The following is a 25,473-nucleotide window of genomic DNA, read 5'->3' on the forward strand; positions in this document are numbered from 1 at the left end:
TAATCCTGTTAGTGCAGGTGCTTGTTTATTGCCCAGCTGGCCACAGAGCCCCTGATTTTCTGCCTTCCTTTGCAGTCTGCTCTCACTTTATGCTGGTGTAAATGGCCAAACAAAGCCTGGGGCTGCTGGCAGTGGGGTCTGAGGAGAGCTCTGGTGCTGTGAGGTCCCCAAAGGCAGAGCAGATCAGAAGTGGAGCGAATACAGGGCTGATGTGCCTTGCTGTGGAGACAGCCCTGGTTCAGCTGGGTCAAGGGAAGGTGCTGCAGCATTCCCATCCGTGCGCTTGGCTGGCAGGGCAGCAGCAGCCGGGGAGGCAGGCAGGTAGGAAAAGAGACATTTCTGCACACCCCAATGGGCAGAGGATTAAAACATATGTCTGCACAGGTGAATGGAAGGGTGCCCCTGGGATGTGCTGCCTCCTTCTTGCAAAAAGAAATGAAATTGTTGTAGAAGGCCGAATGCTCGAATGCTCTGAACCCAGCACGGCCGGTGCGCCAGGCTGGAAACATTCATCTTCTTGTGGAGCTCAGGAGGGGCATCATGCGGCCCCAAAGTTCATTTCCTTCATTATAAGAGGTATCCAGTCTGATGATTATTTCAGCCTTATCAAACAGGTCGCCTGCATTTGCTTGCTGGAGCAGATCTCAAGTCTGAAGGGCCTTGGGTAAAGGTGAGCACTGTTCTGTCAGGGGTTTGTCACTGGGGATAAGGACAGTGAGCAGAGCCATTTGCTTGGCATCTCTGTCTGTGGATCAGTGCTGCTCTGAGAGTTGTCACTGAATGAATTACCACCAAGAGATCAGATCTTGGACGTCACAAAAAAAAACAAAAACAAAAACAAAAACAAAAAAAAAAAACCAAAAAAAACCCCAAAAAGCAAACAAAAAAAACCCCTGTAGAAGGCAAGTATCCAGTGCCTCTTTAACCTACTATGGTGAATTTAACCAGATTCTTCTCCATTTTATTCCAGCATTTTTATAAAATAAGTGGACTGAAAATTAAGCTCAAACAGGATTTGGCCCTTGAACACCAGTAATAAAATTCAGTTATAAGAAAGAATAAACATTTACTTCCTGGGAAGATGTCAATAATTCCTCTTGCTTTCTATTCTTCTCTTTCTCCCTAGAATAAGAAAGAATATGGTTATTTTAGTATACAGGTTACCAATGGGGCTTGGATGCTTTGTGGTTTTTTTGTATCTCTTCAGAAGAAAAAAAAATAGTGCAGGAAATTTTAAGTGATGTACTAAGTTAGTGCGAACTAGCCTTGTTTATTTGCCTGATGTAACAGAATAAAAAGAAAGCAGTGGAAAGGGAGCCAAGTCATTTTCTTGTCGTCTGCAGGAGGCAAGTTCAGTGCATCTGGAAGGCAGCAGTGTGGAGACAGAGTATTTGTAATTGAACTGGCACATGGCAAAAGAAACGTTGTGGCAAATCTGCATCAAAATAAGGGTGGTGTCAAACTGGGCTCAAATTCAGCAATCACAGGTGCCAAATGGATGAATTTAAGTTCAAAGTTTAGAATTGTTGTGATTACTGTGGTTATTCTGGGTTCCTTTTTCAGACGGTCCCAGCAGGCGGCATGAAAGATTAAAAATTTTAGTGTAAGGACAGTGATAGGGAAAGGCACTTTCTCCTGCAGGAATTCAGAGTGGGGAGTTTAGGGAATAGTGATGAAATGGAGAAGTACTTGTGATTCAGTTCAATATAGGACACTCTTTAAGTTCTCCAGCCCTCAAAACTGTGTTAACTTTGGTAACTTGCAGAAAATGGATTTATGCCTCAGCAAAACAGGATTACTTTGGCTGAGCACACCTTTTAATTTGGGGGGAAAAGAGCACCTTCCAAAACAAGCAGTCAGTCAAGCATAAGAATACCCCAGGCACCTCATGCTTGATTAAATTATTCAAGGGTGAGTCAGACCAAAATCCAGGGAAATCAAGTACATCAGGAGAATAAAGAGACTTGGTGTTGGATGTGGGAGGTGATGCTGTGTCCTCAGGAAGGATGGTGCAGCTCAGATGTCTTACATCTCATTTTCAGGGTAGGAGATGTCACACTGGTCCTAAAAGCAGCCAGGACCCCTTCCCTCACTGATCTCTTTTTATTTTACACCCTCGTCCCTCTTGGCTGGTCCTGGTCACCCAGCAGGTACCAGAGTGGAGAGGTTTCAGCATTTCCTTCCTCTCCTGCCCAGCCCAGTGATCCTTTCCACACCTCTCTCCCTTCCCCCACTAAGGTAGCCTGGTTCCCTACAGTCCTTGGAAGGTTTATTTCTATTTTTCCTTGTCAATTAACCAGGCTCCCAACTGCATTGTGCAGAATTGCTGCACTGTGTGCACTCCATACCTGCTCCAAATTGCTCTTCCTGGACAAAGCACGTAGGCAAATTCCATTTATCAAAGTAAGGACTTTGGGAGAGCACAATTAATCTCCACTTATCCCTGGAGGACCTCCAGGTGGAAATGGGGCCTGTAGGTGTGAGCAGCTGAAATAACTTGATTTTTTTCACAGCTCCAAAACGAACAAAGAATTCCTTGTGGGGGAGGTGTGCGTGGAGAGTACAGGATGAAATGAGAGGGCAACAAACAGGCTGGTGACCTGAAACTTGGGATCATTACTTGCCCCATGTGTGCTGGTGGAAGAACCTCTTTATCATTAATATGCCATAGGAAATGATTTGAAAAAGCAGGAGAAGGGAATTAGCTCAAACAGAGTCAGCAGTGCTTTTCCAGCATCCTTTGCAAACACTGAAGCTTGCTGTTTAGTAGAAGATGCTTTTCAAGCTGATTTGCTGGTTAGATAAATGGCTTTACCTGTTCCTGGAGCACCTGGATGCACAGGGAATGTCCTGGCCCTCCTGATCCTGGGTGCAGGAAAGGAATCCTGCCCTCCACCCCAGCAATCCTGCCCTCCTGCCCCCTGCACAGAAAAACATTGAGGGGTGTACCACATCCCCTGCCACGCACCTGCAGGCAGGGTGGAGAGGTACAATGGATGGGGGAAACCACCCTGAAAGCTTTGGGTGGGGGATTTTTCAAAAATTGGGTAAACATCTAGCAAAGGCCACCTGAGGGACTGCCTGTCACCTGCAGGGGTGACACTGGTGGAGCTCTTTGCATTGCCAGGACACATCTCTGGGGCTTGGTTTGTGGCAGTGCTCCTTAGGGCTGTGTGGATGGGGGATGGTGGGAACAAGCTGGGTTATGTCACCTTCAGGGAGCGAGGAGAATGATTGAATTTAGCTAAAATCTCTGTTTCTATGAATCAAACTTAGTCCAGTCAGTTTAGTGCCTGTGCTTTGCTGGCCAAAGAGCAAACTGTGAAGCCTGCCCAGGCAGGATCGTGGCTGCAGCCGTGGAAGGGATCCTGACGTGTTCTCCGTGGGCTTGTTGCAGGGAGCAGGATTTGTGTCACTGAGATCCTGTGCCAGGGGCTCTGTGCCCATCTGCTTCTGGGAGCTGCGTCCCACTGTGCTAACCCAGCCCTGGAACCTGCCAGCCTGGGCTCTGTCCTCTGATCTCTGCCCACAGAACGTCAGGAGGGGGGAAACCGCCAAGGCTCTCATGTGCTAAAACACTTTTTCCTTTCTCTTTTTATTTCCCTGCTCCTCTGTTACAAAATCAGGGTGTTGACTTGGATTTTCAAAAGTGCAGATAGTTTGGGACAAGAGTTTCTGAGAGGGCTTCTCTTACCTCGAGTGCTGTGGCACCAGCAAAGTGGGTGCTCTGAGGCTTCCCAAATCCAAACTCCAATACCTCAGGGGTGACCTTACCTTGAAGGCCCTCACACTTGGACACTGCCTTCCCAGTGGCCTAAAATACATTGAAAAAATATCAGTGGTGCTCCTCACTCTTGTGTGTCCCTGTGCATTGATGGGGGTCCACAAAGATGGTAATTTTTATTTATTTATATTTAAATATAAACAAACAAAAATATTATATATATTTTTATATATATATAATTTATCCATATTTTATAATATACAAATTATAATAAAAAATTATATAATTAAATCAACTTAATAATTAAATGATAAAATAATTCAAATAATTTTATGAAAATAATTATAATTATAATTATAAAAGAATTTTATTATTTTATATATTTTATTTTATATTTATATATCTATATTTAAAAATTTCCATCTATCTATATATATATCTACATATATACCCACATATATGCATGGGTACGTATATGTTTTTTTAATTAGTTTCTGTAAATCTTCCCTGATGTGTGTTGGGAAGGGGATGTATTTTGTACTGCTAGAAATAAATACATATGAAATTTGTTTATTTGATTTCTCTTTGGGAAACAGGCTAAAATTAATGTGTTAAATTTGAGTGCAAAATCACATATGGCCTATGATTAAAAAGACATCACTCTGCAAGTGCATTGATTTAAATTATTTTGATACATTCATGGAGCTTTATTCATATGCTCCAAGTTCTAACATGGGTCATTAAAGCCACTGGTGATTTCTGTAGATAGGAATCTATTTCTTTATAGGAACTAATTTGATGTAGGACCTTCAACAGCTGCTTTGACATTTTGTCCCTGAGGATCTGATGGTGAAACCATGTCCTCATTTCCTCTGGGATACTGTAAAATATTATATTGTGTATTCTTTCAAGATGTGAAATCATCTTTGTGTACTTGCACATAAGGATATAAATATACATAAAATATATAAACATGAGCACACGTGTACAGCTCTGCAGATATGATCTTTTATGCATTTTCAGGTGGCTCTTTATAGGATTGGCTTGGGCTGTGGAGTGAACTGAATCATCAGACTGCTCTAATCCTTCTTGCTGAGCTCTTAAAAGCTGGGAGACTCCTTTGGTGGGTGCAATAACCTGTTGGAAATAATGTACTGCACAAATGTTCATGGTTTCCATTGCCTGACCTTGCAGAGTGTGGTGCACTGCACTGGCCATCCACAAACCAGCCTCTGAACTCAGAAATAGCAGCTTAGATAAAAATTAAAAACATGGTGAGCATTGGCTTATCTTTTGTGCAAATATGCATTATTAGTATTTTAGCAAATAATAATCTGTGTTTTTATGAATAAAACTTAGTCCAATTAGGGTGACTGTGGGTGAAAGTAAAAATTGCAATTTGTTTTTGCTTATGTGGGTAGAGTGGCCATGGATGCATCTAAAAAGCTGGATGGTGGAAGTTTGCAGGAATGGCCTGAGTGGAGCTCGGAATGGGATTATTCTTGTAAAACATGGGCTGAGAAACCCAGGGAAGGAGAACTAAACTGGAAGCAATACACAGGGAAAACAGGAGCCTGGAAAGATCATTCCCTCCTCAGGGCAGGAGGGAATCACAGCAGTCACAAACACACAGGGCTCCATGCAATCAGGGGTTATTAGGCACCATTGCAAAAGCAAAATGCTGGAGGAATTGGTACAAAAAGTGCAATAAAATATGCATCAACATGATGAAATATGTATTGGAATGAACACTAAGTGGGATGAGCATTATTCTCAGCTGAGTGGTGGCCTTGGCAGTGCTGGGTTAGTGGCTGGACTCAATGATCTTAAGGCTCTCTCCCAGCATAAACCATTCTGTGATTCTTTCTTGTGAGGCAAAGCAGGCAGGCTGTAACTTTTGCTGGAGATTTTTTATGTTTCTTACTGCACAAAACGCTCACTCTCTATTCTGGGACTGTGCTTTAAAGGGGAATTTAGCACCTCCTGGTTTCACCTTCTCAAGGAGGGCTGTCACAGCCCCCCGGGCAAGGGCAATGTGCTGATGCAGCCTCCAAGGCACAGGGCTGTGCTGGAGGTGGTGTGCTGCATGTGCCCACAGTGAGAGTTGTTTTGTGAGAGTCTTTACAGAGAGAAGGGAGAGATGAAATATTGTCTGTAACTCATCCCCATTCCAACACATGGAGAGGAAGAACAAGGCAAACCCCAAGAAGGGAAGCCCTGGGCTAAGTTCTGCCCTGCCTTATGTCATCTTCAATTTTCCTGAAGGCATGAGAGTTGGACAGGGCATCATGGAGGCAAGGCACTGCAATTCTGGCAGTGAAGTGCAACTGAGGTCTCTTATTACCAACTCCTCCCAGGGATGTGAAGGCTTGCAAAGGTCTCCAGTCACAGTGGAAGGACACAGAGCTCTGAGTAAATCTCCACCAAACAGGATCTCTTCAGGTAGGAAACTCCAAGGCTCCTGTGGTTATGTTTCTTAGTAGCTGTTTATGGGTTTGGCCATGATCCTATTGTAACTATTACTATTAATCATATTCCTATCATATTCCTGCAAAGCACCAGGGAAGGTTTTCCTGAACAGATTAATCACTAATGAATCTGTAATCTGGCTTTGATCACTCATTCCTTTTGAATGCTGGTAGGTGGAGTTTACATGCCAAGATTTTCTGAATAATGAAGATGCTGCCTCGAAGGACCCTTTGGAATTAATTTTTTCAAATTTGGCTCTAATATATAAGCTGGGCTCCCATAGTTGTCAAGAAGAAGGGACTCCAGCAAATTATACAGATACAGAGGATTCCACATGCTCCCACTGAAATAAAAAGCAACATTCCTTCTGGAGAAAGCTGGAGCAGACAGGTAGAAGAATTGCAATCACAAGGGCAGGCAGGGAGTTATCAGAGGAGTTGGAGCAAACAGCTCTTGAAAGGTTCAATCTCTGCTCCTTCCACACCATGGTTTCCAGCACTGAGCCCTTTTGCAATGTTAGCAGCACCTGACATCAGATATCCAGCCAATAATTGTGGTCAGCTTTGACACAGCAAAGTATAAATCTCATGTCTGGTGAGGCATGAGTGTCACAATACAGTCTGCACAATAGCCAAAGGCACTGCAAATTGTAATTAAAAGCATTTAATTTAAGTTAATCTTCATTAGAAACATAATTATGTTCGCACACAAATTGCTTCAATGTAATTGTCACAGTTGTAAATACCTAGTTCTATTAACCAGCTTTTCTTCAGGATAAACTGGCTGGGAGATTATCAACTGTTTTAGAGGAAAAACCCATTAGTCTATCTGTGGTGTGTGTGTGTGTGTGTGTGTGTGGAATTAGACCAAACTCAGCATCTTTGTCCTTTCAGAGTGGGACCAGCTCACACATCCCCCAGGGCTCCAAATAATCCACTGTGCAGAGATGAGAGGATGCTGTCTTGGAAGTTCATTAATTTATTAAAACTTGGTGGTAGAGAAGCAGAACAATGGTCCTCCCCCAAAAAACTTGGCTTTCCTAGGGATGTTTTATCTTGAATGGCACCAGCTTCAGGCTTGTCAGTGACTTGTAGTATATGGGAAAAGTCCACTTTCCGTGAAGTTTTCCTTTTCTAATCTGATTATCAATGAAATCTGTGGGTGGATTTGCTGTCCTGATGCCCACAGGATATGCTGCAGGCTTTAGGAGCTGTGCTCCATCAGCAGTGTTCCTCTGCTGGAGACAGGCTGAGCTCTGCTGCTGCTCAAGTGGCACCTACCAACCCATTTCTGGAATTCTTTCCCTCAGGTCCTTGATTGCCATGGGGATTTGGGTCTGATCCCTCTGGAATTCAGCAGGGAATTTCCCCAGTGGGGTCTGTGTGGTCAGAATCACATCTGCTGCAGAGGAGTGCAGAACAAAACACGCGTGGGGCTCTGCTGAGGGCAGCCTGACCTGAACCCAAAAACGTGAGAGAAGGAGTGCAAGATTTATCTTAGGAAAGGAACAATCCAGCCTTCTTCACTGCCTCAGGAAACGATGCTGTGGATACGTGTAAGAAATCAAATAGCACTTGGGAGATGAGTAAAAATAATCTTGTAAGTGGAGTTGAGTGCTTGAAATGGAGGTCCCAACAACATAGTTAGAAAGTGGAGGGAGTTTTTAACTCCTGTCAGTGCTCTTCCCAAATAATCTGCACTGTTACTGCTAATTGGCATAAACCTTGCCCGTAATACCCATGGCAGAGATTTGTACAGAATCCATTGCTAATCCTATAAACTGGGGAGTTTGATAAAGTGGGTTGCTCTGGGCATTGCTAATTTTATTTTCATGCTTTCACTTGCTATCATTCATTAACCCCCAAATGGCAGGCTGGGCTGTGTACACAAACAAGAGAGCAGCATCATCTCATTAGGGGCTGTAGCCACAAGTGGGAAATTACAGCATGATGAATATATGCACAATTCAAATGGGATCCCTTTTCTTGTGTGATGCTACCAGATGAAAAAAAAAAACCCAAACCAAAACCCAGTTCTCATCAGCACATTCAAAATTCAGTCTAATACAAGGAAATTTTCCATTGAATGGCACTATGTCTCACATGTACCCAAGGCACCACCAGCTGGGCACAGCTGCTGTTTGTACCCCATTATTTGTTTCTAAGTACCTGTTTCACCTTGTTCCAGCTCTGCCCCACACACAGCTCCAGGAGCAGCTCTCAAGCCTTCATCTCATGACAAGGGCTCAGAGCTGTTCTCTGGGTATGGTGCTCACCAGGGTAAGCCCAAAATTCCCCCAAATTCTGGGACATCCCTCATCAGCATCAGAGAAGCTGCAAAGGATGGAATAAAAGCACCCCAGGGCTCTTCAGAGATGTCCTTTAATGCAGAATTGGAGTGGATGGCTGTAGCACAGTGGCAGAGCTTACAAAAGTGAGACTTTATTTCTAATTCAATGTATGTGAGTTGAAATGGGATTCAATGGGCTCTTTAAATGGCATTACAAAGGCAAAGGCTCAGGTCATAAGATAAGACTTCCCAGATTTCCATTTGCATTCTGAAGAGAAGAAAAATATCTGTTCTGGAAAAGACTGGGAACTTTCTCTGCCACTCACTGACCTAAATCTTAGATGCAGTGGCCAGAATAGCACTCTTTTGTTTTGAGTCAGTACGTTATTGTGATGTAACCTTTAGTTCTGTGACCAACTGATGGGCCTTACATAAATGTATATTTATTTCTATGGTCTGGGTTTGCTCCCAGTGAAGGAGATCTGGGTGCAAAACAGCATCTCACTGAGTAACCAGGAGAATTGGGTTTGCACACATGGTCAGAGCCCTGCTGCATAAAACTGTGACTTAATCAAACACACCCAGGGACAATGGGTGCATCTACAGGACCAGATCAGATAACCAGAGGAAAGGGACAGCAGAGTTCTCAGTAAAAACTGAAACATAAGTCAGCTTGGATAAGTGAATTTAATACTTGCCTTGCTGTTACAAAGAAATGAAAAGGAGCTGCAAAGAAAATGTACCATTCATTATCTAAGGCTGATTTTCTAGGCAGCCAGTATTTTTCTTTTGTCTAAAAAGACTGCCTTGGAACTAAAACAAGACAATAGTGTAGATTATGTATTCTCTGGGGGAAAGAAACAAAATATTTAGCCTGGACTACAAAGGGAGAAGAGTGTCAGGTTTTTAAAATGACTCCAGCATGCTTGAGTTCAAGGCAGCAAAAGCAAAATGCTTGTTAAGCTGCTGTAGTGTGCAAGCACCATGGCTGAGTTGATGTTCCAGGAATTGACTGCACCAGCGTGATAATTGTCAGGACATGAGTGCCTAATTCTTTTATAAGGATGCTCGTGTGTTGCCTTATTTGGTTACAGATGTTTCACTGCCTGGGCACACGGGGGGAAATAAGAGAAAGTTGTTTTAGCACAGTGACATTTTAGTGAACTCCAGCACCATATTCCGGATGGAAATGTATACTCTGAACAAGATTTCTTCAGGGACACCAAGGAAAGCACAACACTGGTTTTGTTACAATTACCTCTCTCCACATATCCCTGCTATCCCAAGCCTCAGAAATGCTGTTTTTCTGCAGTTCTTGAGCCCAACTGGAATTGCAGACACTCAGTGTTTCTGAAAAAGCTCAGCCCTGGCTGTGCTGGATGTTTATGGGAGTGCTGGAGCAAATTGAAAGCGCAGCACTGAGGGGAGGGAGAGGCTGATACTGCTGGATTACCTGTCAGAAATGATCTGGCTCTGAGATGAAAGGGGAAGGCAGCAAAGGGAGGCTGTAAAACATTTGAGGGGGAAAAACTAAAAATACAAAGTTTTAGAAGTGCTGTCAGTATAATCAGAGTGTAAAGCCCGAGTGATGCTCTGTGGAATTCTCCTGTGGATTTGCACCAAGAGGCTCCTGTGGCAGTGTGACTTTGGCCCTTCTATTTACATTCTAGCTCATGCCTGCATCCTCAGTCCCTATGCAATATCTACATATCTGTTTATGTATGAGCAGCATTCCCATTGTGAGCAGACAGAAAACCTTGTTTCTTTCTTGGCATCCACAAAAAAATTAAGCCCTGAAACAAACAAACAAACAAACAAAAAACCCACAATGACAAGGCAACCAAACAAAACACCAGCACTTTTAATGGGTATTTTTAATGAGTAGCTTTGCTGAACCTAACAAAGGGTTATTTAACATCATTTTGTTTAACTGTAGTTGCAGAGTTACTGATCACAGTCACAAAGAGGACTCAGAATGCTCACCAGGGCTGGTGGGCACATAATTGGAATCAGAAGCTGGCTCAAAACCTGCCAAGGAACAAGAAACTCTTTTGTACGGGGGTGAGGATCAGCAGGAAGGGTCAGGGGAGTGTCGGAGCCCCGGCCTGGTTCAGGGGCTCCGTGTGGTGGAAAAGTCTCTCCTCCCACCTGAGCTTCCAAAGAAAGCCTCAGCAGCCTCTTGTTCAGTCTCAAGGCAGTTTATTGCAAGTTATCTAAAAGATTTTCTCCTGGGGCTGCTGTGGTTTGCTCACAGCTCAGGCAGAGGCACACACACACCCTGACATCCTCTCTGACTCCCAACTGCTTCTTCTCTCCCCCTCTGCCCAGGGCTGCTGCTGTCTTTTATATGGTACATTCCGTGTTACATGGGTACAGTTTGTCCCCAGTGCCTATTACCTATATTAAATGGTGCTTTTCTATCTTTTATATGGTACACTACGTGTTACATGGGTACAGTTTTCCCCAATGCCTATTACCTATATTAAATGGTGCTTTTCTATCTTTTATATGGTACATTACGTGTTACATGGGTACAGTTTTTCCCCAATGCCTATTACCTATATTAAATGGTGCTTTTCTACTCTAAACCAATCTGGGAGTGCCAACATCACCAAGAACATGGAGGTAAGGAAGAAGAAAGAGGAGGAACAGGACTGGCCTACATCCCTCCATCTTAAAACCTCTGACCCCCATGTACAAACTAAAAACCCCCCTGTACAGGTGTTAAAACCCCCTTATACAATGCTAAACATTTCTTCCCTCTACTTTGTGACTACTTCTACTATAATATCTAAACTTTTGTGACTTCTTGTTCTTCCTGCAAGGTTGGTAAATCATTCCATGGTTCAAACCCAAAATCACAGCTGTTTCCAGCTGCCTGCCAGGGTCTCAAATGCTTCTGACCTGGGCCCAGAACATCCAAACATGTCTGAGGGACATTTTGAGTTCCAACAGGGGAGGAAAGAAGCTAAAATATCCCACCCGTGGAAAGGTGAAGACCACTGTGAGGTGCTCCCTGTGTTCATTCCTGCCCCGCACCACAGTGCTGGGGGTGACCAGCTCAGCCCATTCCTGGGGCACTGCAGGTGCCAGGCTGGCATCCTGCACACCAGCAGAAGGGACCCATTTATCATGGCAATGACACTCAGTCTCTGGGGTGAGGGCTGGGAAGAGCTGCAGAGTGAAGGATGGGTGAAGAGCTGATGAATTCCTGCAGCAGCGGATGTTGGAGTTAAAAATCCTGATGCATCCTTCCTGTGGTACAAACCAGCAAAGCAACACCATTATCCCAGAGAGTGCACAGAGGGAATGTCAGTGAGTGCAGCCATCTGCAGCAGGCTGATCTGGGAGCCCTGCAGCCACCTCTGCACCATTCCAGAGCTGGAATGTGCTGTTTCCTCGGGATTGGCAAAGAAACACATACACTTCTGCTTGTAAGTCTCTGGCCACCTCCTGTTTCCATCCGATATCTCTTGAGGGAATATCACAGCAATTAGTTTCTAATTGCTTCAGTAGTCTACAACTGATTTGATGAGAAATGCCATGCAGATGTAATGGTTCTTGCATGTTTCACAGGAGCAGAAATTAATTGCATCATAATTTTAAAAACTCATGTTCTTTCCATTCCCCCTTCTTCCATCACATAATATTTTATATTGCAAAAAGAAAGGTCAAATATTACAAAGTCGTATTTTTGTTTCTCTAATCAGGGGCTCTGCTGCCACTGCTCAGTGGCACAGATCCAGTCTGATGTGCCCTGTGTTTATTACCAAGCTGTAATTTGAGTGCTTGCTCCCCAAACCAGTGTGAGCCCTGTAATGCCTCTCCCAGGTGCTGTTTAGTTGGGGTAGGAAGGTTTTAACCTCCTGCCTTCTGGAATCCCGCCAGTAAATCAACTGCATCTTGGGATCATCTCCAAATGAAATTTGCTTGCCACGCAGCAGCGAGGAGACGTGATGGGAGTGTAAAACAGGACAATTTTTCACTGCAGAAATACTTGAACTCACTCCAGACAATTATGCAGCCTGCCATTTTACACATCATCTATTTCACTATTCCTGCATCAATTATTCCGTTAACGTTGCTGCACACTAAGCTAGAACCTGTCACTGGTCCTGCGGACGTGGGAGGGATGAAATACTTTGCAAAAAAAGGCAAAAATAGGTATTTTCATGTGAGAGGCTTTGGGACATCCATTTCAGCAGCCTCTCAACATGTGCTATACAAAGTATTTTTATCTCCCAGCCTGCTTCCCACTGTTAATTTCGACCCTAATATGGTTTAGCTCAGGACATAAAGCTGAATTTTCCACTACTCTGTTTGCTGTCAGCTGAGTTGAAAAGAATTGTTAATTAGAAAAAAAAAATAATAGCTTTATTCAAAGATTAACAGAAATTAGGGTGAAAACTAAACTCTTCTGATAGGGAGGGGATATGCATTCACTGTAAATTCAGGATATCTCCCAAAACACAAAGAACAGGTTCAGAATTATAATTAAGGAAGAAAATTTAGCTCCCTAGAAGAACAGCTTGATAACAATTGTTACTTTCCTTTAGATTTCATGTAGCATCTGTTACAATTTAATTTTTAAAGGCCGCCATTTTTAATTCCCATTAATCTCCAGAATTACAGTGTGATAAAGATCCTGGCAAACATTGAAATTTAATGAGTCAAAATGCCTCTAGGAGCCTTTACAGAATATTTAAGGAATTGAGCAGCAGCACTGATGCTTTGAGTGAGATGAAATGAAAACCAGTGTTAATTAGACACAGACCAGTTGCATCTTCCCATGTAATTCAAGAATTTGGCTGACTTGGATCCATGGGCTGTAAATGAATTTATACTGCTGGAGGATGGGACATCTGTCCCTCACCAGGTTTGGAGATGTGTAAGGAAAAGCTACTTAGAGGTTGAATACTTCACACTGGTGTCTTCTTTCCATGAAGGTTGATAGCAGCAAGTAAAAATATCAACTCCTCAACATGTCCCTTGATGGGGATGTGTGCAGGATTTTAGAGATCTACAAAACAGAGGGACAAGCCCTGTACCTGTACCCACAAAGGATTGGGGCACACACCCTGTACCTGTGTCTGCCCTGGGCTGGGAAACCCAGGATGGCACAGAGGAGTCCAAAAACATTTGCCAAAGTGCCAAAGAAGATGGAAGGAAAGCATTTATCCTGTTGCTGTCTTGATTTACTGTTTTGGTGTTTTTTGGGGTTTTTTGTTTTTTTATTGCCACTCCTGAAAACAAGGTGATGCAGGCCAAACAAGGCCAGGCTGGTGTGTCTTTTACAGTGAGATTTGTGGGGCTTTTGTGGCTTACTCAATCCTAACCAACATATTCTGTCTAGTACAAGTGCCAAATAAGATGGAGGGAAAGTATTTTTCCTGTTGCTTTCTTGATTTACTGTGTTTTGTTGTTTTGGTTTTTTTTTTGCTTGTTTGGTTCTTTGTTTTGTTTTGTTTTATATTTTATTGCCACTCTTGAAAAGAAGGTGATGCAGGCCAAACGAGGCCAGGCTGCTGTGTCTTTTAGAGTGAGATTTGTGGGGCTTTTGTGATTTACTCAAACCTGACCAACATATTCTGTCTAGTACAAGTGCCAAGGAGGACGAGGGTGTCCCTTAGGAAGTGTGTCAGTGTGCTGCTGGGCCAGGAGAGACACAGCCAGGGCAAAATTTGCTCCTCCAAAGGAGTGCTGGCGCCTACTTGAACTGAAATGTCCCCGAACTCTCCTGATGCTCTGATAAAGACAGCAAGTCTGACTTTCATTTCTCCCCAGCACCTATTTTGGAAGGGAGTTACTGATGCCAGCAGGACGTGGGACAACCTCACATAACCCCATTTCTCAGAGAGGCTGCCTCAGTGAGTAAAACACATCCACGTGTTACAGGGAAACGAAATCATACTCAGTGCCATTTCCTTTGTCACTCTGGGTGGCTACTGAAGACAGAATTTTCTCTCGTGTCTCTTTACACCACATCACAGAGGATATAGGAACAAATTCAGCTATTTTGTGTCATTTCCATTTCCCAGACCTTGACTGGTGCTGGGATGCTGCCCTGTCCTCCCACGGGCAGCAGCTGGAAGAAAGGGTGAGCTGAAACACAGTGGGTTCACTCCTGGAAATGGAAATGCAGGGATGCATCAGTTTTGTCCCAAACCACTCCATCCTGGCATGGAGGTTGGGTTTGTGCTGTAAGCAGGGTGAGGATCTATTTCCCAAGATCTCATCACTGTCAGTGCCTCATTCAAGAGAGACCTGCACGAAACGGAACAAAGCCTTTCCCCTCTGTGAAACTGCACAACAGGATCAGCAACAGCTACAGATTTTAGGGGTTTTTTGGAGTTGGAAATCCCATTAATGGATAGTCCAGCCTCACCTTTACAGATTCCCTGTGTCCTTACTTTCAAGACTCCCATTTTTATTAATCTTGTTTGACCTTGGCCATGTAGTTGTGCTACTTCCAAAATCTCTGCTGCTCTTCTGTCATCCAAAACTGCAGTTTCCTCTCCAGAGGGATGAGGGGATGCTGATTAGGATGCAGTTTTCTGAATTCCTATGTGCTACCTGTTCTGGGGCTATTTGTGCTGGCAATCTCTCCTTTCAAAGTCAATCTGTCACCCAGAATCCCTTGTTTTGTGGTTTTCCAATGGAGAAATGGTAATGTTTTGTATATTGCTTTGCATGGCTGTGCTCTTTGTTCCCCCAAACTTCACAGCACGTTTATCCTTGGAGTAATACCCTCATGAATGCAAGAGCAAGTCTTTCTTCTGGTTAAAAAGAATCAACAGCCTGAATATCTGTTTCACAATCTCCTCCATATGTATAGAGAATGGGGATAACAAACTAACCTTTCTCCCAGAGGCTAATTGGATTTCACACAGTTTGGAAGCACCACTAATTCATCAGAGATATTAAAACTCAGCTTTAACATTCCTACTGGGTAGCTTGGCTATTGACCTCCCTCCCTCCTGCTTTTTGCTCCATTCTGTTTCAAACTTACCCATTTCCAGTACTTAAATGAACAGGCACTGTGTGCTGCAGCCCCTCGAGAGCTGCATTTCTTCATGCATGAAGTCTCACAAACTGCTGTGGACACACATGCATGAATATTTCTTATTCCACTTAAATAAGCATCACAAATGCTTATCCTAGAAATAATGCATATTGGTCAGGAGCTGGTGCCCCTGCTCTGGTTCAGCTGCCTCATAAAGTGGGTGTAAGGATTCATGATCGACCTGCTGGAGTTATACAGCCTAAGTAAGAGAATCTGCATTTTTCAGCAACAAAAATGTTTAAAGATTCTTTCTGACATCAAAGAAAACATTTTGTCATCTTGACTGGCCCAGAACTTTCTCTTCTGTAGGTGAGAAAGGAAGGAAAATCCTCTAAAGGAGAGTGAATTTTGATTGTTTCAATCAAACTGTGTAGGTAGGGGCTGAATGGTCTCTGTGAACACAAGAACAAGTCGAGATCTCTGAATAATGCATGAAGGAATGGAAAAAACTCTGTGTTTCTATTCAGAGGTCACAGAGAAACCCAGATGGCAGAGGTGAATTTTCCTGCCCCTCATGCTGCTCCACCGGAGCCAGGGGACAGCGTGGCCATGGTCTGGCCAGGTCTCCACAGGTGACAGAGCCCCTTCCCTCACTGCTGGGTAACTCACAGAAGGGTTCCCCAAAGTAAAATATTTGTGTGGCACGGGCTGGGCATGAAGGAGTGCTCTGGGTCCACTTTGGAATGTTCATATTTGTGGTTTTCCTGCTCCTCTTCTTATTGCTTATCAATTTTAAGCAGTATTTTTTTCAGGAAAGCGGATAAGTAATTCTCTTTCTGTGAATGCAAATGTGGAATCTATTGAGTGGGTGTGTGCATACTTTAAAGAAATAATTGAATCCAAACATCTCTTATTTTTAAATGCAGGAAACCAGAATCTAATAAAATGTAAATCAATTCAGTGTCTGCTTTGGGCTTGCAGTCCTCAGACTGTTAAAAAGAAAAATGCATTAAGTGCTGTGAATTCCAATACCAACATCTTTATTTTCCATTGCATTGCCTTAACCCTTCAGTCTTCTGAAATATCTTTCTTTGTGGGTGTGTGGTGAAGAGCTTACTACCCGTGTTCATCAATTCCCATATCCCTTCTGAATCCTTCTGTGGGTCCATCTGAATCTGTTTGGTTTCTGTGCTGGGCTTTGCTGAGTGCAGACACCCCAGTGACACATAATAAAGCACAATTTTCTTTGTGGTTTAGGACTTGGGCTCCTCAGACCTGGAACAAACAGGCCACTGCCAACCTGACTTGGAGTACAGCTGATGGAGTGTAAATAAACCCCTGAGCTTGCTGGTGTGAGTTAAAACAGAGTTTAAAGAGGTTTTAGTGACATTTTCAGCTCAGTTAACTCTTGCTGCCTGTCTGGCTGCTGGTCTGACTTGCTCAGTTTAGTGCTGAGAGGGAAAGGACAGGAGCAGGCATCTAAAGCACATTAATCGTATTTATCTGATGATTGGACGTGTTCAATTTTACAGCACTTATCAAAGCAGCCTAGAAAAGAAGGGTGAGTCTTAATTCAGCTCTGCTCTTACAGGCTGTACGTGTGTGTGGCATGCAGTTGTCTTCTGTGGTCTTTTTGGCCCTTTTTTGCCTTTTTCTGCAGACAGTTTTTCCCCTTTTCTGACCTCTGGAAGCCTATAAGCTGAAGAACTGTGCTGATTTATAGAAAGCAAGTGGAGATCTGTTTTCTTTGAACATAACCATTACATCTGCAGAAACTTAGGCACTTTGAAGCTACTTATGTACTTATCACTGTTCTGCTGCCTAAATTCCTAAATGGAAGATTGCAGAGAGAATGGTTTACAAAATCATTGTGACTGAGGGAGAGAGCTGAAAATAAGAATATTTTCTGACTGAAAAGGACACTTCTCTGAAGGGTGAAAGGGCAGTTCAGTTCACCCTCTGTCACTGCTGTGCCCACATTTGTCCTGCAGTGACAGAGGGACAGTGAGGGACGGTGTCCATCCCTGTGAGGGACAGCCAGGGGCTGAGAGGGGCCAAAGGAGCTGGAAAATCCCAACCCTTCAAAGCACCCCAGGCTCTGCACTGCCGGGTAATTCAGGCTAAGGCTGAAGACTTCAAACTTCTTATTTCTAATTCTTTTTAATTGCTTTATTTATTAATAAATTACCATTTTAAGTAGTGCTGCTGCCTCCTGGAGGAAGCTGGGAACAGCCAGTGCCACTGAAGATCCTGTGGTTTTACTGCTCCTTTTCCAGGGGAACTCAGAATTTCTGCCTGTGCCAGCACAGCATTTCAGCAAACTGGGAGCTCACATCCAGGGATGTGTGTGAGGCCAGCTCCATTTTGTCAAAATCCTGAAAAATGCTTAGTTCTACAAGTGCTGTATTAAAATGAGGCAGGGGCTCAGCAGCTCTCGCAAGGCTGCAGCTTTTCCTCTCTGCAATTAAAATTGCTGCAGCAGCCACTGATGGAGTGTCACTGCAGAAATCCCAGCTAGGCTGTCCTCTCAGGGAAGCTTTTTTCTCATATAAGCAGAGAGGGATTTAATTTAACAAGGAAAACCTAAGGAATTGCAAACTAATCTCTGCAACCTTCTATTTCTTCCATAATATATATTATAAGGGTTTTTAAAGATCAGACCTTGGCACAAAGAAAAATACTACCATCAGATCTATCAGAAATAATGACTTTGTAAGAAAGAAATTTGTGCCTCATCGACTGGGGTGTGAAGATATGATTTCCTTCCTTGGAATTGCTTAGGCTACAGGAATTGGAGAGTAAACATTTCATGCAGTATGATCCTTTCCCAAGTCAATATTGTCCTTTCAATCCTGAATTTCAAATTCAATATTATCCTCCCTTAAACAAAGGCATGCTTGGAAATCAATGCTATTTATCTTGTCTACTGTAGCTATAAACATAGTTTAAATTTTGTTATAGATGAAAAATGCTCATGGACTGAAAACAGCAGAAAGACAAATTCTTCCTATTTTGCTGGTTCCTGGTGTCATTGCTGAGGGTGCATGACAACAGCCACCAACAAAATCACCATTTTCAAGTGGCACCATTGCTCCTTGCACTATCTGGCTGATATTAGGTTTTGTCTTGTGCTTTAATAAATTTATAACTAAAAGCAAAACACAGCATTTAAAAAAAACTATTTTCAGGTTATCATCTGGGGTAAATTTTTTGTTGCTATGATCCTTCTTTCAGGGTTTGCTTTTTTTTTTTTCCCCCATGGTTTTCAGGTGAATTATTGGATATCATTAGAGTGATAGATCAGAGTAAGTTAAAATAGAAAATGTTGTTTCAAAAAGTCCACACTGCTTGAGGGGAGACTCATACTACATTTATTTATTTATTTATTTATTTAAATTGAGAAAACATCAGAAAAAAGACATCTGAGGAATGGAGAGAAGACCAATAATGTTATTTGGGAGTCACTAAAAGTCTCTACAGCATTGCTGCAGGTAGAGGTTTGGCCTTGCCCATCAAGAACAACCTTTAAGCATTCCATACTGGTTAATGGGCTCTCAAACCAGTTATCCCAGCATGGCCCCAGCTGCATGTCCTTCAGGGATGAGCAAATCCAGGGCTTTATCCTGGTGGGTTTTTTCTTTCCATGCACTCCTCAGACAAGCTGACTCTGGTGCTCTCAGATCCAGCAGAGAAATCACTTTTTTTTCCCAAAGGAAGTTTACTCCAGTGACATCCTGTGGGCAGGAACCCATCTGGGACATGTTTCAGGGACTCAGAGCAGTGATCAAGGGCTGGGGTTGAATAAACAAAAGGTAAATAGAAAATACCACACACGTGGTGAACATAAGCTACAGAGCTGCAGGCCCCATAGTGCAGGAGCCCAGTTATTTCCTGAATTTTGCAATGTTTTGTACTGTTTAAGGAGAGTGGGGTTGGGTTTTGGTTGTCCTTTCTACTGTGTTGTGGTGAGCTCTTAGTAGTAGAAGTTACAACAGGAAACCAAAAAGGAGCAAATAAGGCAAAGACAGAAGTGATTGTTTTCTGAATATTTGGAGCTCAGCAAGTAAATTATGGAATTCTCTGCCAGCCTCCAGTGCTCAGCCAGCTGTTCATAAAATACACAAAATAACTGCTCTCTGGAGCAACAGCAGGGCAGAAAAGTGAATTGCAAGTATCTCTGTTTGAAATGCACTCAGGTTCCTGTCCTTGGAAACTCTGGGACTTCTCCATGGTATTTGGACCCTTGGGATCTGAAGATATTCTTGATTGCCTGGACTTTCTTTTTGCTTGGGGTGGTTGTGGGCAGTTGAGGACAAAATCCACACTTGGACTTCTGACCTGAAGACAACAAAAGCAGACAAAAAGCATCTGTGGGTTCTTTCTGATTTCATGCAAAAGGCTGGGAAATTTTTGAAGCCTTTTGAGCCAAGTTTAGATCACAAATTTAACTGCACAGTGGAGCAGAGCAACCCATGGGTCTTTTCAGTGGCACAAGTGTAGTACTTAGCATTCAGATGAGGACTCGTGTGCTGAGCCAAACCCAATTATTTGCAAATGAACCAGTGCCACACATCCTCAGGGGGAGGGCTGCAATACCAAGTGCTGGTTTGAAATGTCATCTTTTCTTTGGGAGAATTCTCTATAGATGAAGTTAGCTATTTTCAATCTAATTTTAGACAAACAGAAATAGGAATTCACTGGAGTTAGCAGAGAAAATTCTAACTCTGATGATCAAAGCCACGGCAGATTTCAGCCTGCTCCATTTTGAAAGTCATGGCAATGTGAAAAACAGGCTTTTCACTAAGGTTTGGCATTGTAACCAGTGCTGGCACTCACGGGCAGTGCTTTAATTATACATTATACTAACCAGTGTGAAATACTGAGCCTTATTAAGATAGCCAAAACCCTTCTTTAGAGCTGATTTATTAGAGCTTGAAATTAACTTTTCACAGTCCAGCTCCAAGAGATCCGTAGATACAGAAGTTCAGCTGTGCCTGCAGCGAGCTGCCCATGGTTCTCTCCAGGGCTCTCTCCAGTCCCTCCCAGTGCCCAGGCACGGTAAAACCCTGGTCAGCAGCAGCAGTTCTCAGCTCCATCCCAAACACCATCCCTGTGCTGCTTGGAATGCTTTCTGGGAAAGTGGAGCTTTAGGAAGCCACCCTGGGCTCTGCTGGGTGCTCGGGGCTGTGGCTGCCCCAGGCTGGCTCTGCTGGAGCTGTTCCACGCTGGGGGGATTGCAGATGAGCATTTTTGCTGCTCCTGACACAATATTTGTCAGGATATCAGGATATTGTTAGGAACTGTTAAAGCAAGTCCATCATCTGCAGATCTCTGCCAGCTGAATATGGGGAGGAGCTCCCAGCCTGACGGGATTTTAAATTTTTCTCTCAGCAACCTGAAAGCATTTTCACTTTTCCAAACTCCCAAGTATCAGTTCTCTGATTAAATCTGTGGATCAGGGGCTCCCACATCTCGTGCTTTGTTTCTGGTTGATGCTGCAATGAAAGGCAGAGTTTGGAGCTCCAGGTGCTGCAAGATAAAACTTCCTCCCCTTGAGGATGGCAAAAAGGGGGAGCAAGGCATTCAGTGAGGGAGAGGCTGGCACAAAACTTGCAGTATATCTGGATTTAAATGGTGCTGGGCTGGGAATGTTGTCCTGTCATGCTTTGGATCTCTCTACAAATAGCACAGATAAACATTTTGGCTTTAAAATTTGTCACCAGCATTGCTCAGGAGGAGTCACAGCTCTACATGTGTGCTCATACCCAGTGATTCTTTGAGGTTTTAGGCTCTGTGGGTACCAAGGGGTCCCCCAGGACAGGCAGTGGTGTCACTGCCCTGCCAGTGTGGCACGGGGTCACCTCTGCTCTTATTTTAGATGTGGCTGTGCCATTCCTTCGGGTGACTGATGTATCCTGTCAGCTGGGTGGGAAATGCCAAACCTCCAAGAACTTGCAAGGGATTTGTTTGGGGTTTTGATCTCTGTTTTTTGGGGTTTTTTAAATAACTCTGGGGCGGTTGTGTGATGAGCAGCAGCCCGAGGGGAAGCAGGAGCACATTAACTTGGGGTGGGGGAGGCAGAGAGGCAGAGCCCCTTTCTGCTTCAGCAAAGCTGAGCCCCTCAGAACTTTGCCAATTAACAACGCAGTGAACGACTCTGCTCTCTCTGCAGGTGACCTGTCTCCACGATTTCTTTGGGGATGATGATGTGTTTATCGCCTGTGGCCCAGAAAAGTTCCGCTATGCACAGGACGACTTTTCCCTGGATGAGAGCGGTAACATCAAACTCACACTGCGCTTTTATTGCATTTCCATCCGCATTTCCTATCTGATCATAATGCTGCATGCTTTTCTTCTGGGTTTTAAGACCCAGTCCATGGAATTTTACATCCTTTTGGGATACTTATCCAGTCAGCAGTACTATAATCAGGCAACTACTGACTGAGATATATTCAGAATAAATTAATTCCTACAGCATTTTGACATTTACTGCAAAATCTGGGAGTGTTTATACTTTCAATTTTCTCCAATCACATTCAGATAGATGCATTTTTCTTGAGAACTAATCATCCTTATGCAGACACATGCATATTAAAAATGGAAACAAGCAACAGTTGAAAAAAAAGATCACATTTCCACTGCTTACTTCAGCTGATTCAAAAAGCAGAGCAATAATTCCCTTTTTGGGGCCATGACCGGGACAGCACTGTTATTTTTCCTTGTCACCATTGCCAGCAGAAATCTGTAATGATGTGAGTCTCTGTGATCAATTATGCCATGAAATCTTTGATTTTACAGAATATACAGAGCTTGCTTGTAGGACTTACCACCCACCCTACCTGGCAACTATATCCACCTGTCTGCAGGTGCCAGCGAGTGCAGCAAGAGGAAATTAATGTAATTTTAACCATTTAAACTAAAAAAATATGGTCTCTAAACATCTAGGCACACTTCCCAAAGCTCTAGGTGTGCTGTGTAAGGAAGACAAGCCCCATCCTGACCTATGTGCTGCAAACTGGCTCTGTTTTGAGGACCAAAGAGGATTTTTGTTGGATGCCAGGAAGCCAAACAGCCTCTAATCTCCAAACACCGAGTTTTTTATTACTCCTTTGCAAGCCTGATTTTATTTTAGTGCTGGTACTTCTGACCTGTGTACTCCAGATGAACCCATTTGATGGTCTTGGGATAAGTCAAAGGAAGTTTCCAAGGTTCAGCTGAGACTTTGCAGGCAGAGAATAAAGCCTGTGTCAGGCTGGGGAAGTGATCTGTAAGCTGAGCTTCACCACTCAGCACTTGAGTCAGCTCCACAGGGAGCTCCAGGCTGGAAAACAGCTTGGATGCAGTCCTGGCAGAACAACTGGATGGAAAGCCCAGCTCTTCTGGGCACTGCTCACTTCTGCAGCTTGGATTTCTCCATCTGGAAGAAGCCAAGTTGCTGTTGGGAAGGCACTGAGCTGCTCCAGAGGTGTTCAGGGGAGCCTGGCAGCTCTTGGGGAGCCTCAGCAGTGTTTCCCCTGCACACCCATCACCCTTCCTCCTTCCCAGGCAGATGCTGCCAGGAGAGCTGTAAATCCTGAGGTTTTGCAGATGAGTGTCACTTAATAAAATCTCCTCTGTCATGGGCAAATTTCTCTTGCCTGTTTGGATGACACACACCAGGATTGCTGGTTATTATGTTCACTCTGGCAGGACGTCAGGAAACAAAAAGAGGAACAGCACAAGAGAGGATTATGTCATCTTTTTCATCCTGGCTGCTCACCACATCTTCCACCCTCTAATTCTGCTGCTGAGCACCTTCCAGATGACATTGCTCTGTCCTTTTTGTTCTCACTGGTTTCAGCATGATGGAAATGTCACACTTTGGTGACATTTAGAGGCCTTTTCACACCAGCCTCAGCACAGCCAGGTTTCCACCTCCTGCAAAAGCTCAGGGATTGCCTCTGGTGTGCTGACACTTGCCAAGGGCTGAGCTGGAGGAATTCCTCAGAGTCAGCCTTTCTGTGCTGGAAAATGCAAAGCCAGGTTTCCTTCCAAGGAATTACTCCCCTGGGAAGAACATAAATTTGGAATCTCTTGCAAAGACCTAACATGAAGTTACTACTTTTCAGTTTTGGGTTTTTTTTGGTAAGCAATTCAGGTGACTAAACACAGCTGCCTGACACCCTTTGAGTCCCCCCACAACATCAGTACTGATCTTCATGTATAAAAAATTTGGGCTATATTTGGGCTGGACCTCTACAAGCCTTTCTGTGACATTATCTGTGAGAATTCAAGTATTTTTGGAGGAAAAAAACCCACAACTTTTTCTACCTCTGATTTACAATTTCCAAAATTGATGTAGCAGGAGAGAAAATAATCTGACTGTAGGTTTAATTCTTGCCATGCAGCATCCCTGGAGCACAAGGCCTCCTCTCCTGACATTCTTTTGCTGCATGGCCCAACAGCAAAACTCTTTCTCAAACCATCCGGAAGGAGCAGAGGTGGAGCCTTGGCTGGCTGAGAATGAGGAAAGCCTGGGGAAAAAATTAAGGCAATTACATTTTCGTAGATACACTGATATAAAATTAAATAACACATACATTTAGGTCAGACAGTTTGCTTTTGGTTGACCAATTATTTATCTGCTCTGTGCTGCCTTAATTCTTTTGGGGACTCCATTCCAGGGGGTCCCCAGTGTGGAGCACATGGGGCTGAGCTGAACTTTCCATAAAAAACTGCCTGCCTGTGGAACACGTAATTCACATCTGTAAAAAGGACACATTTTTCACATCTTGGTGAAGACAAGCTGTTGGAGAAGTTGAGGTGGAACCAGCTAACATTTGACAAAAAGGAAATCCCTTTTTTATTGCCTTCTTTTTAACTGGGTTAAGTTAATAACTTGAGGGGTGGAAAGTTCTTTTTCTGTTAGCTCTCAATGTAAATAAAGCCTGGTTCTGAAGATCAGGCATGCCTGAAGTCCTGGACACGTGGAGGTTTGTTAGCATTTCACTTCCCCTCTGCAGGACTCTGTAGATCATGTTTACATTTTCCACTCCTCCTGGCCTGTTTATTTTTTAGGAAAGCACAATTGGGGTCCTCATCTGCTCACATCTTCCAGTACATAAATCTGCTGGGCTTGTTTACACAAACCTTGCTGAAAGGGTCGAGTGGCCAGGACAGAGGATGTGCTTTGTAAAACCATTTTGTCTCCTTTGCTTTGTGCATCTGAAGAGCTGCAGCTTGTTGAGGGCAGGAGAGGCTGGTTCCAGCTGGGTGAAAGCCTCCTGGGGCAGCTGCCCCATCTGCCACTTGGAGACTTTATTTACAGCACACCATAAGCTGTTTGCTGGTTTTCTGCACCTGCAGAAAGGGCACTCACCATTCCTGGTACTGGGTCTTCACGGAAGGGTGACCGCAAATTAACTGGATTTTCTTGGCCTGAGTGTTCCCTTAGTCAGAGAACATTTTCATTGTGCTCATGAGAGTTCAGGGAAGGGGAAGAGCAGAAAATGTTTGGTAGGACCCAGGTAGGAGCCAGCCTGACACTCACAGAGTCTCAGCACCTCCTCTAGAGGAGCAGAGCTGTGTCACTAAAGGACACCTGAAAGCACAACACGAGCCACTTGCTATTTGCAAGGTAAAGAAGAAGAAGGTTTATTCTCTGACTGCAACTTTTATACTTTTCCAAAGGTGACAGTGGATTGGAGAGTGAATGGGCCACCTCTCCAAAGACATTGGACAAACCACCAGTACATCAAGTTTCTCCACCTCCATGAAGGAATGCAAAACAATAGGTTGTTTATAGAAAATTGTGTGGGAAAGTTTTCTAGCAGAATGTAAACTCAGAAGGCTTTAGAAAATCTTAATAATCAGGGTGACAGAGCTGTTCTCTTTGCCTGGCCTTTGAAGAGTCTCCTTTCAGCCCTGGAGAACAAGGGATGGTAGCAGCTTTTCCCTTGCCCTCGGTGTTTCCTGCATCTCTCTGGGGACCAGGCACTGAGCAGGGAGC

The 25,473-nt window shown here is 43.7% G+C and overlaps 1 protein-coding gene across 5 annotated transcripts in view; it reads left to right on the forward strand.

The window, feature by feature from the left end:
• DCX (doublecortin) overlaps window positions 1–25,473 on the forward strand; it is a 78,851-nt gene that overhangs the window by 31,115 nt on the left and 22,263 nt on the right. For all 5 annotated transcript variants that reach the window (XM_030272909.4, XM_030272913.4, XM_030272914.4 and 2 more), the window contains one exon: window positions 21,658–21,760. In XM_030272909.4, coding sequence (XP_030128769.1) covers window positions 21,658–21,760 — 103 coding nt within the window. The remainder of the gene's footprint in view (window positions 1–21,657; window positions 21,761–25,473) is intronic.

Source organism: Taeniopygia guttata, chromosome 4A (assembly GCF_048771995.1).
Source record: "Taeniopygia guttata chromosome 4A, bTaeGut7.mat, whole genome shotgun sequence".
NCBI classification, from domain to species: Eukaryota; Metazoa; Chordata; class Aves; order Passeriformes; family Estrildidae; genus Taeniopygia; species Taeniopygia guttata.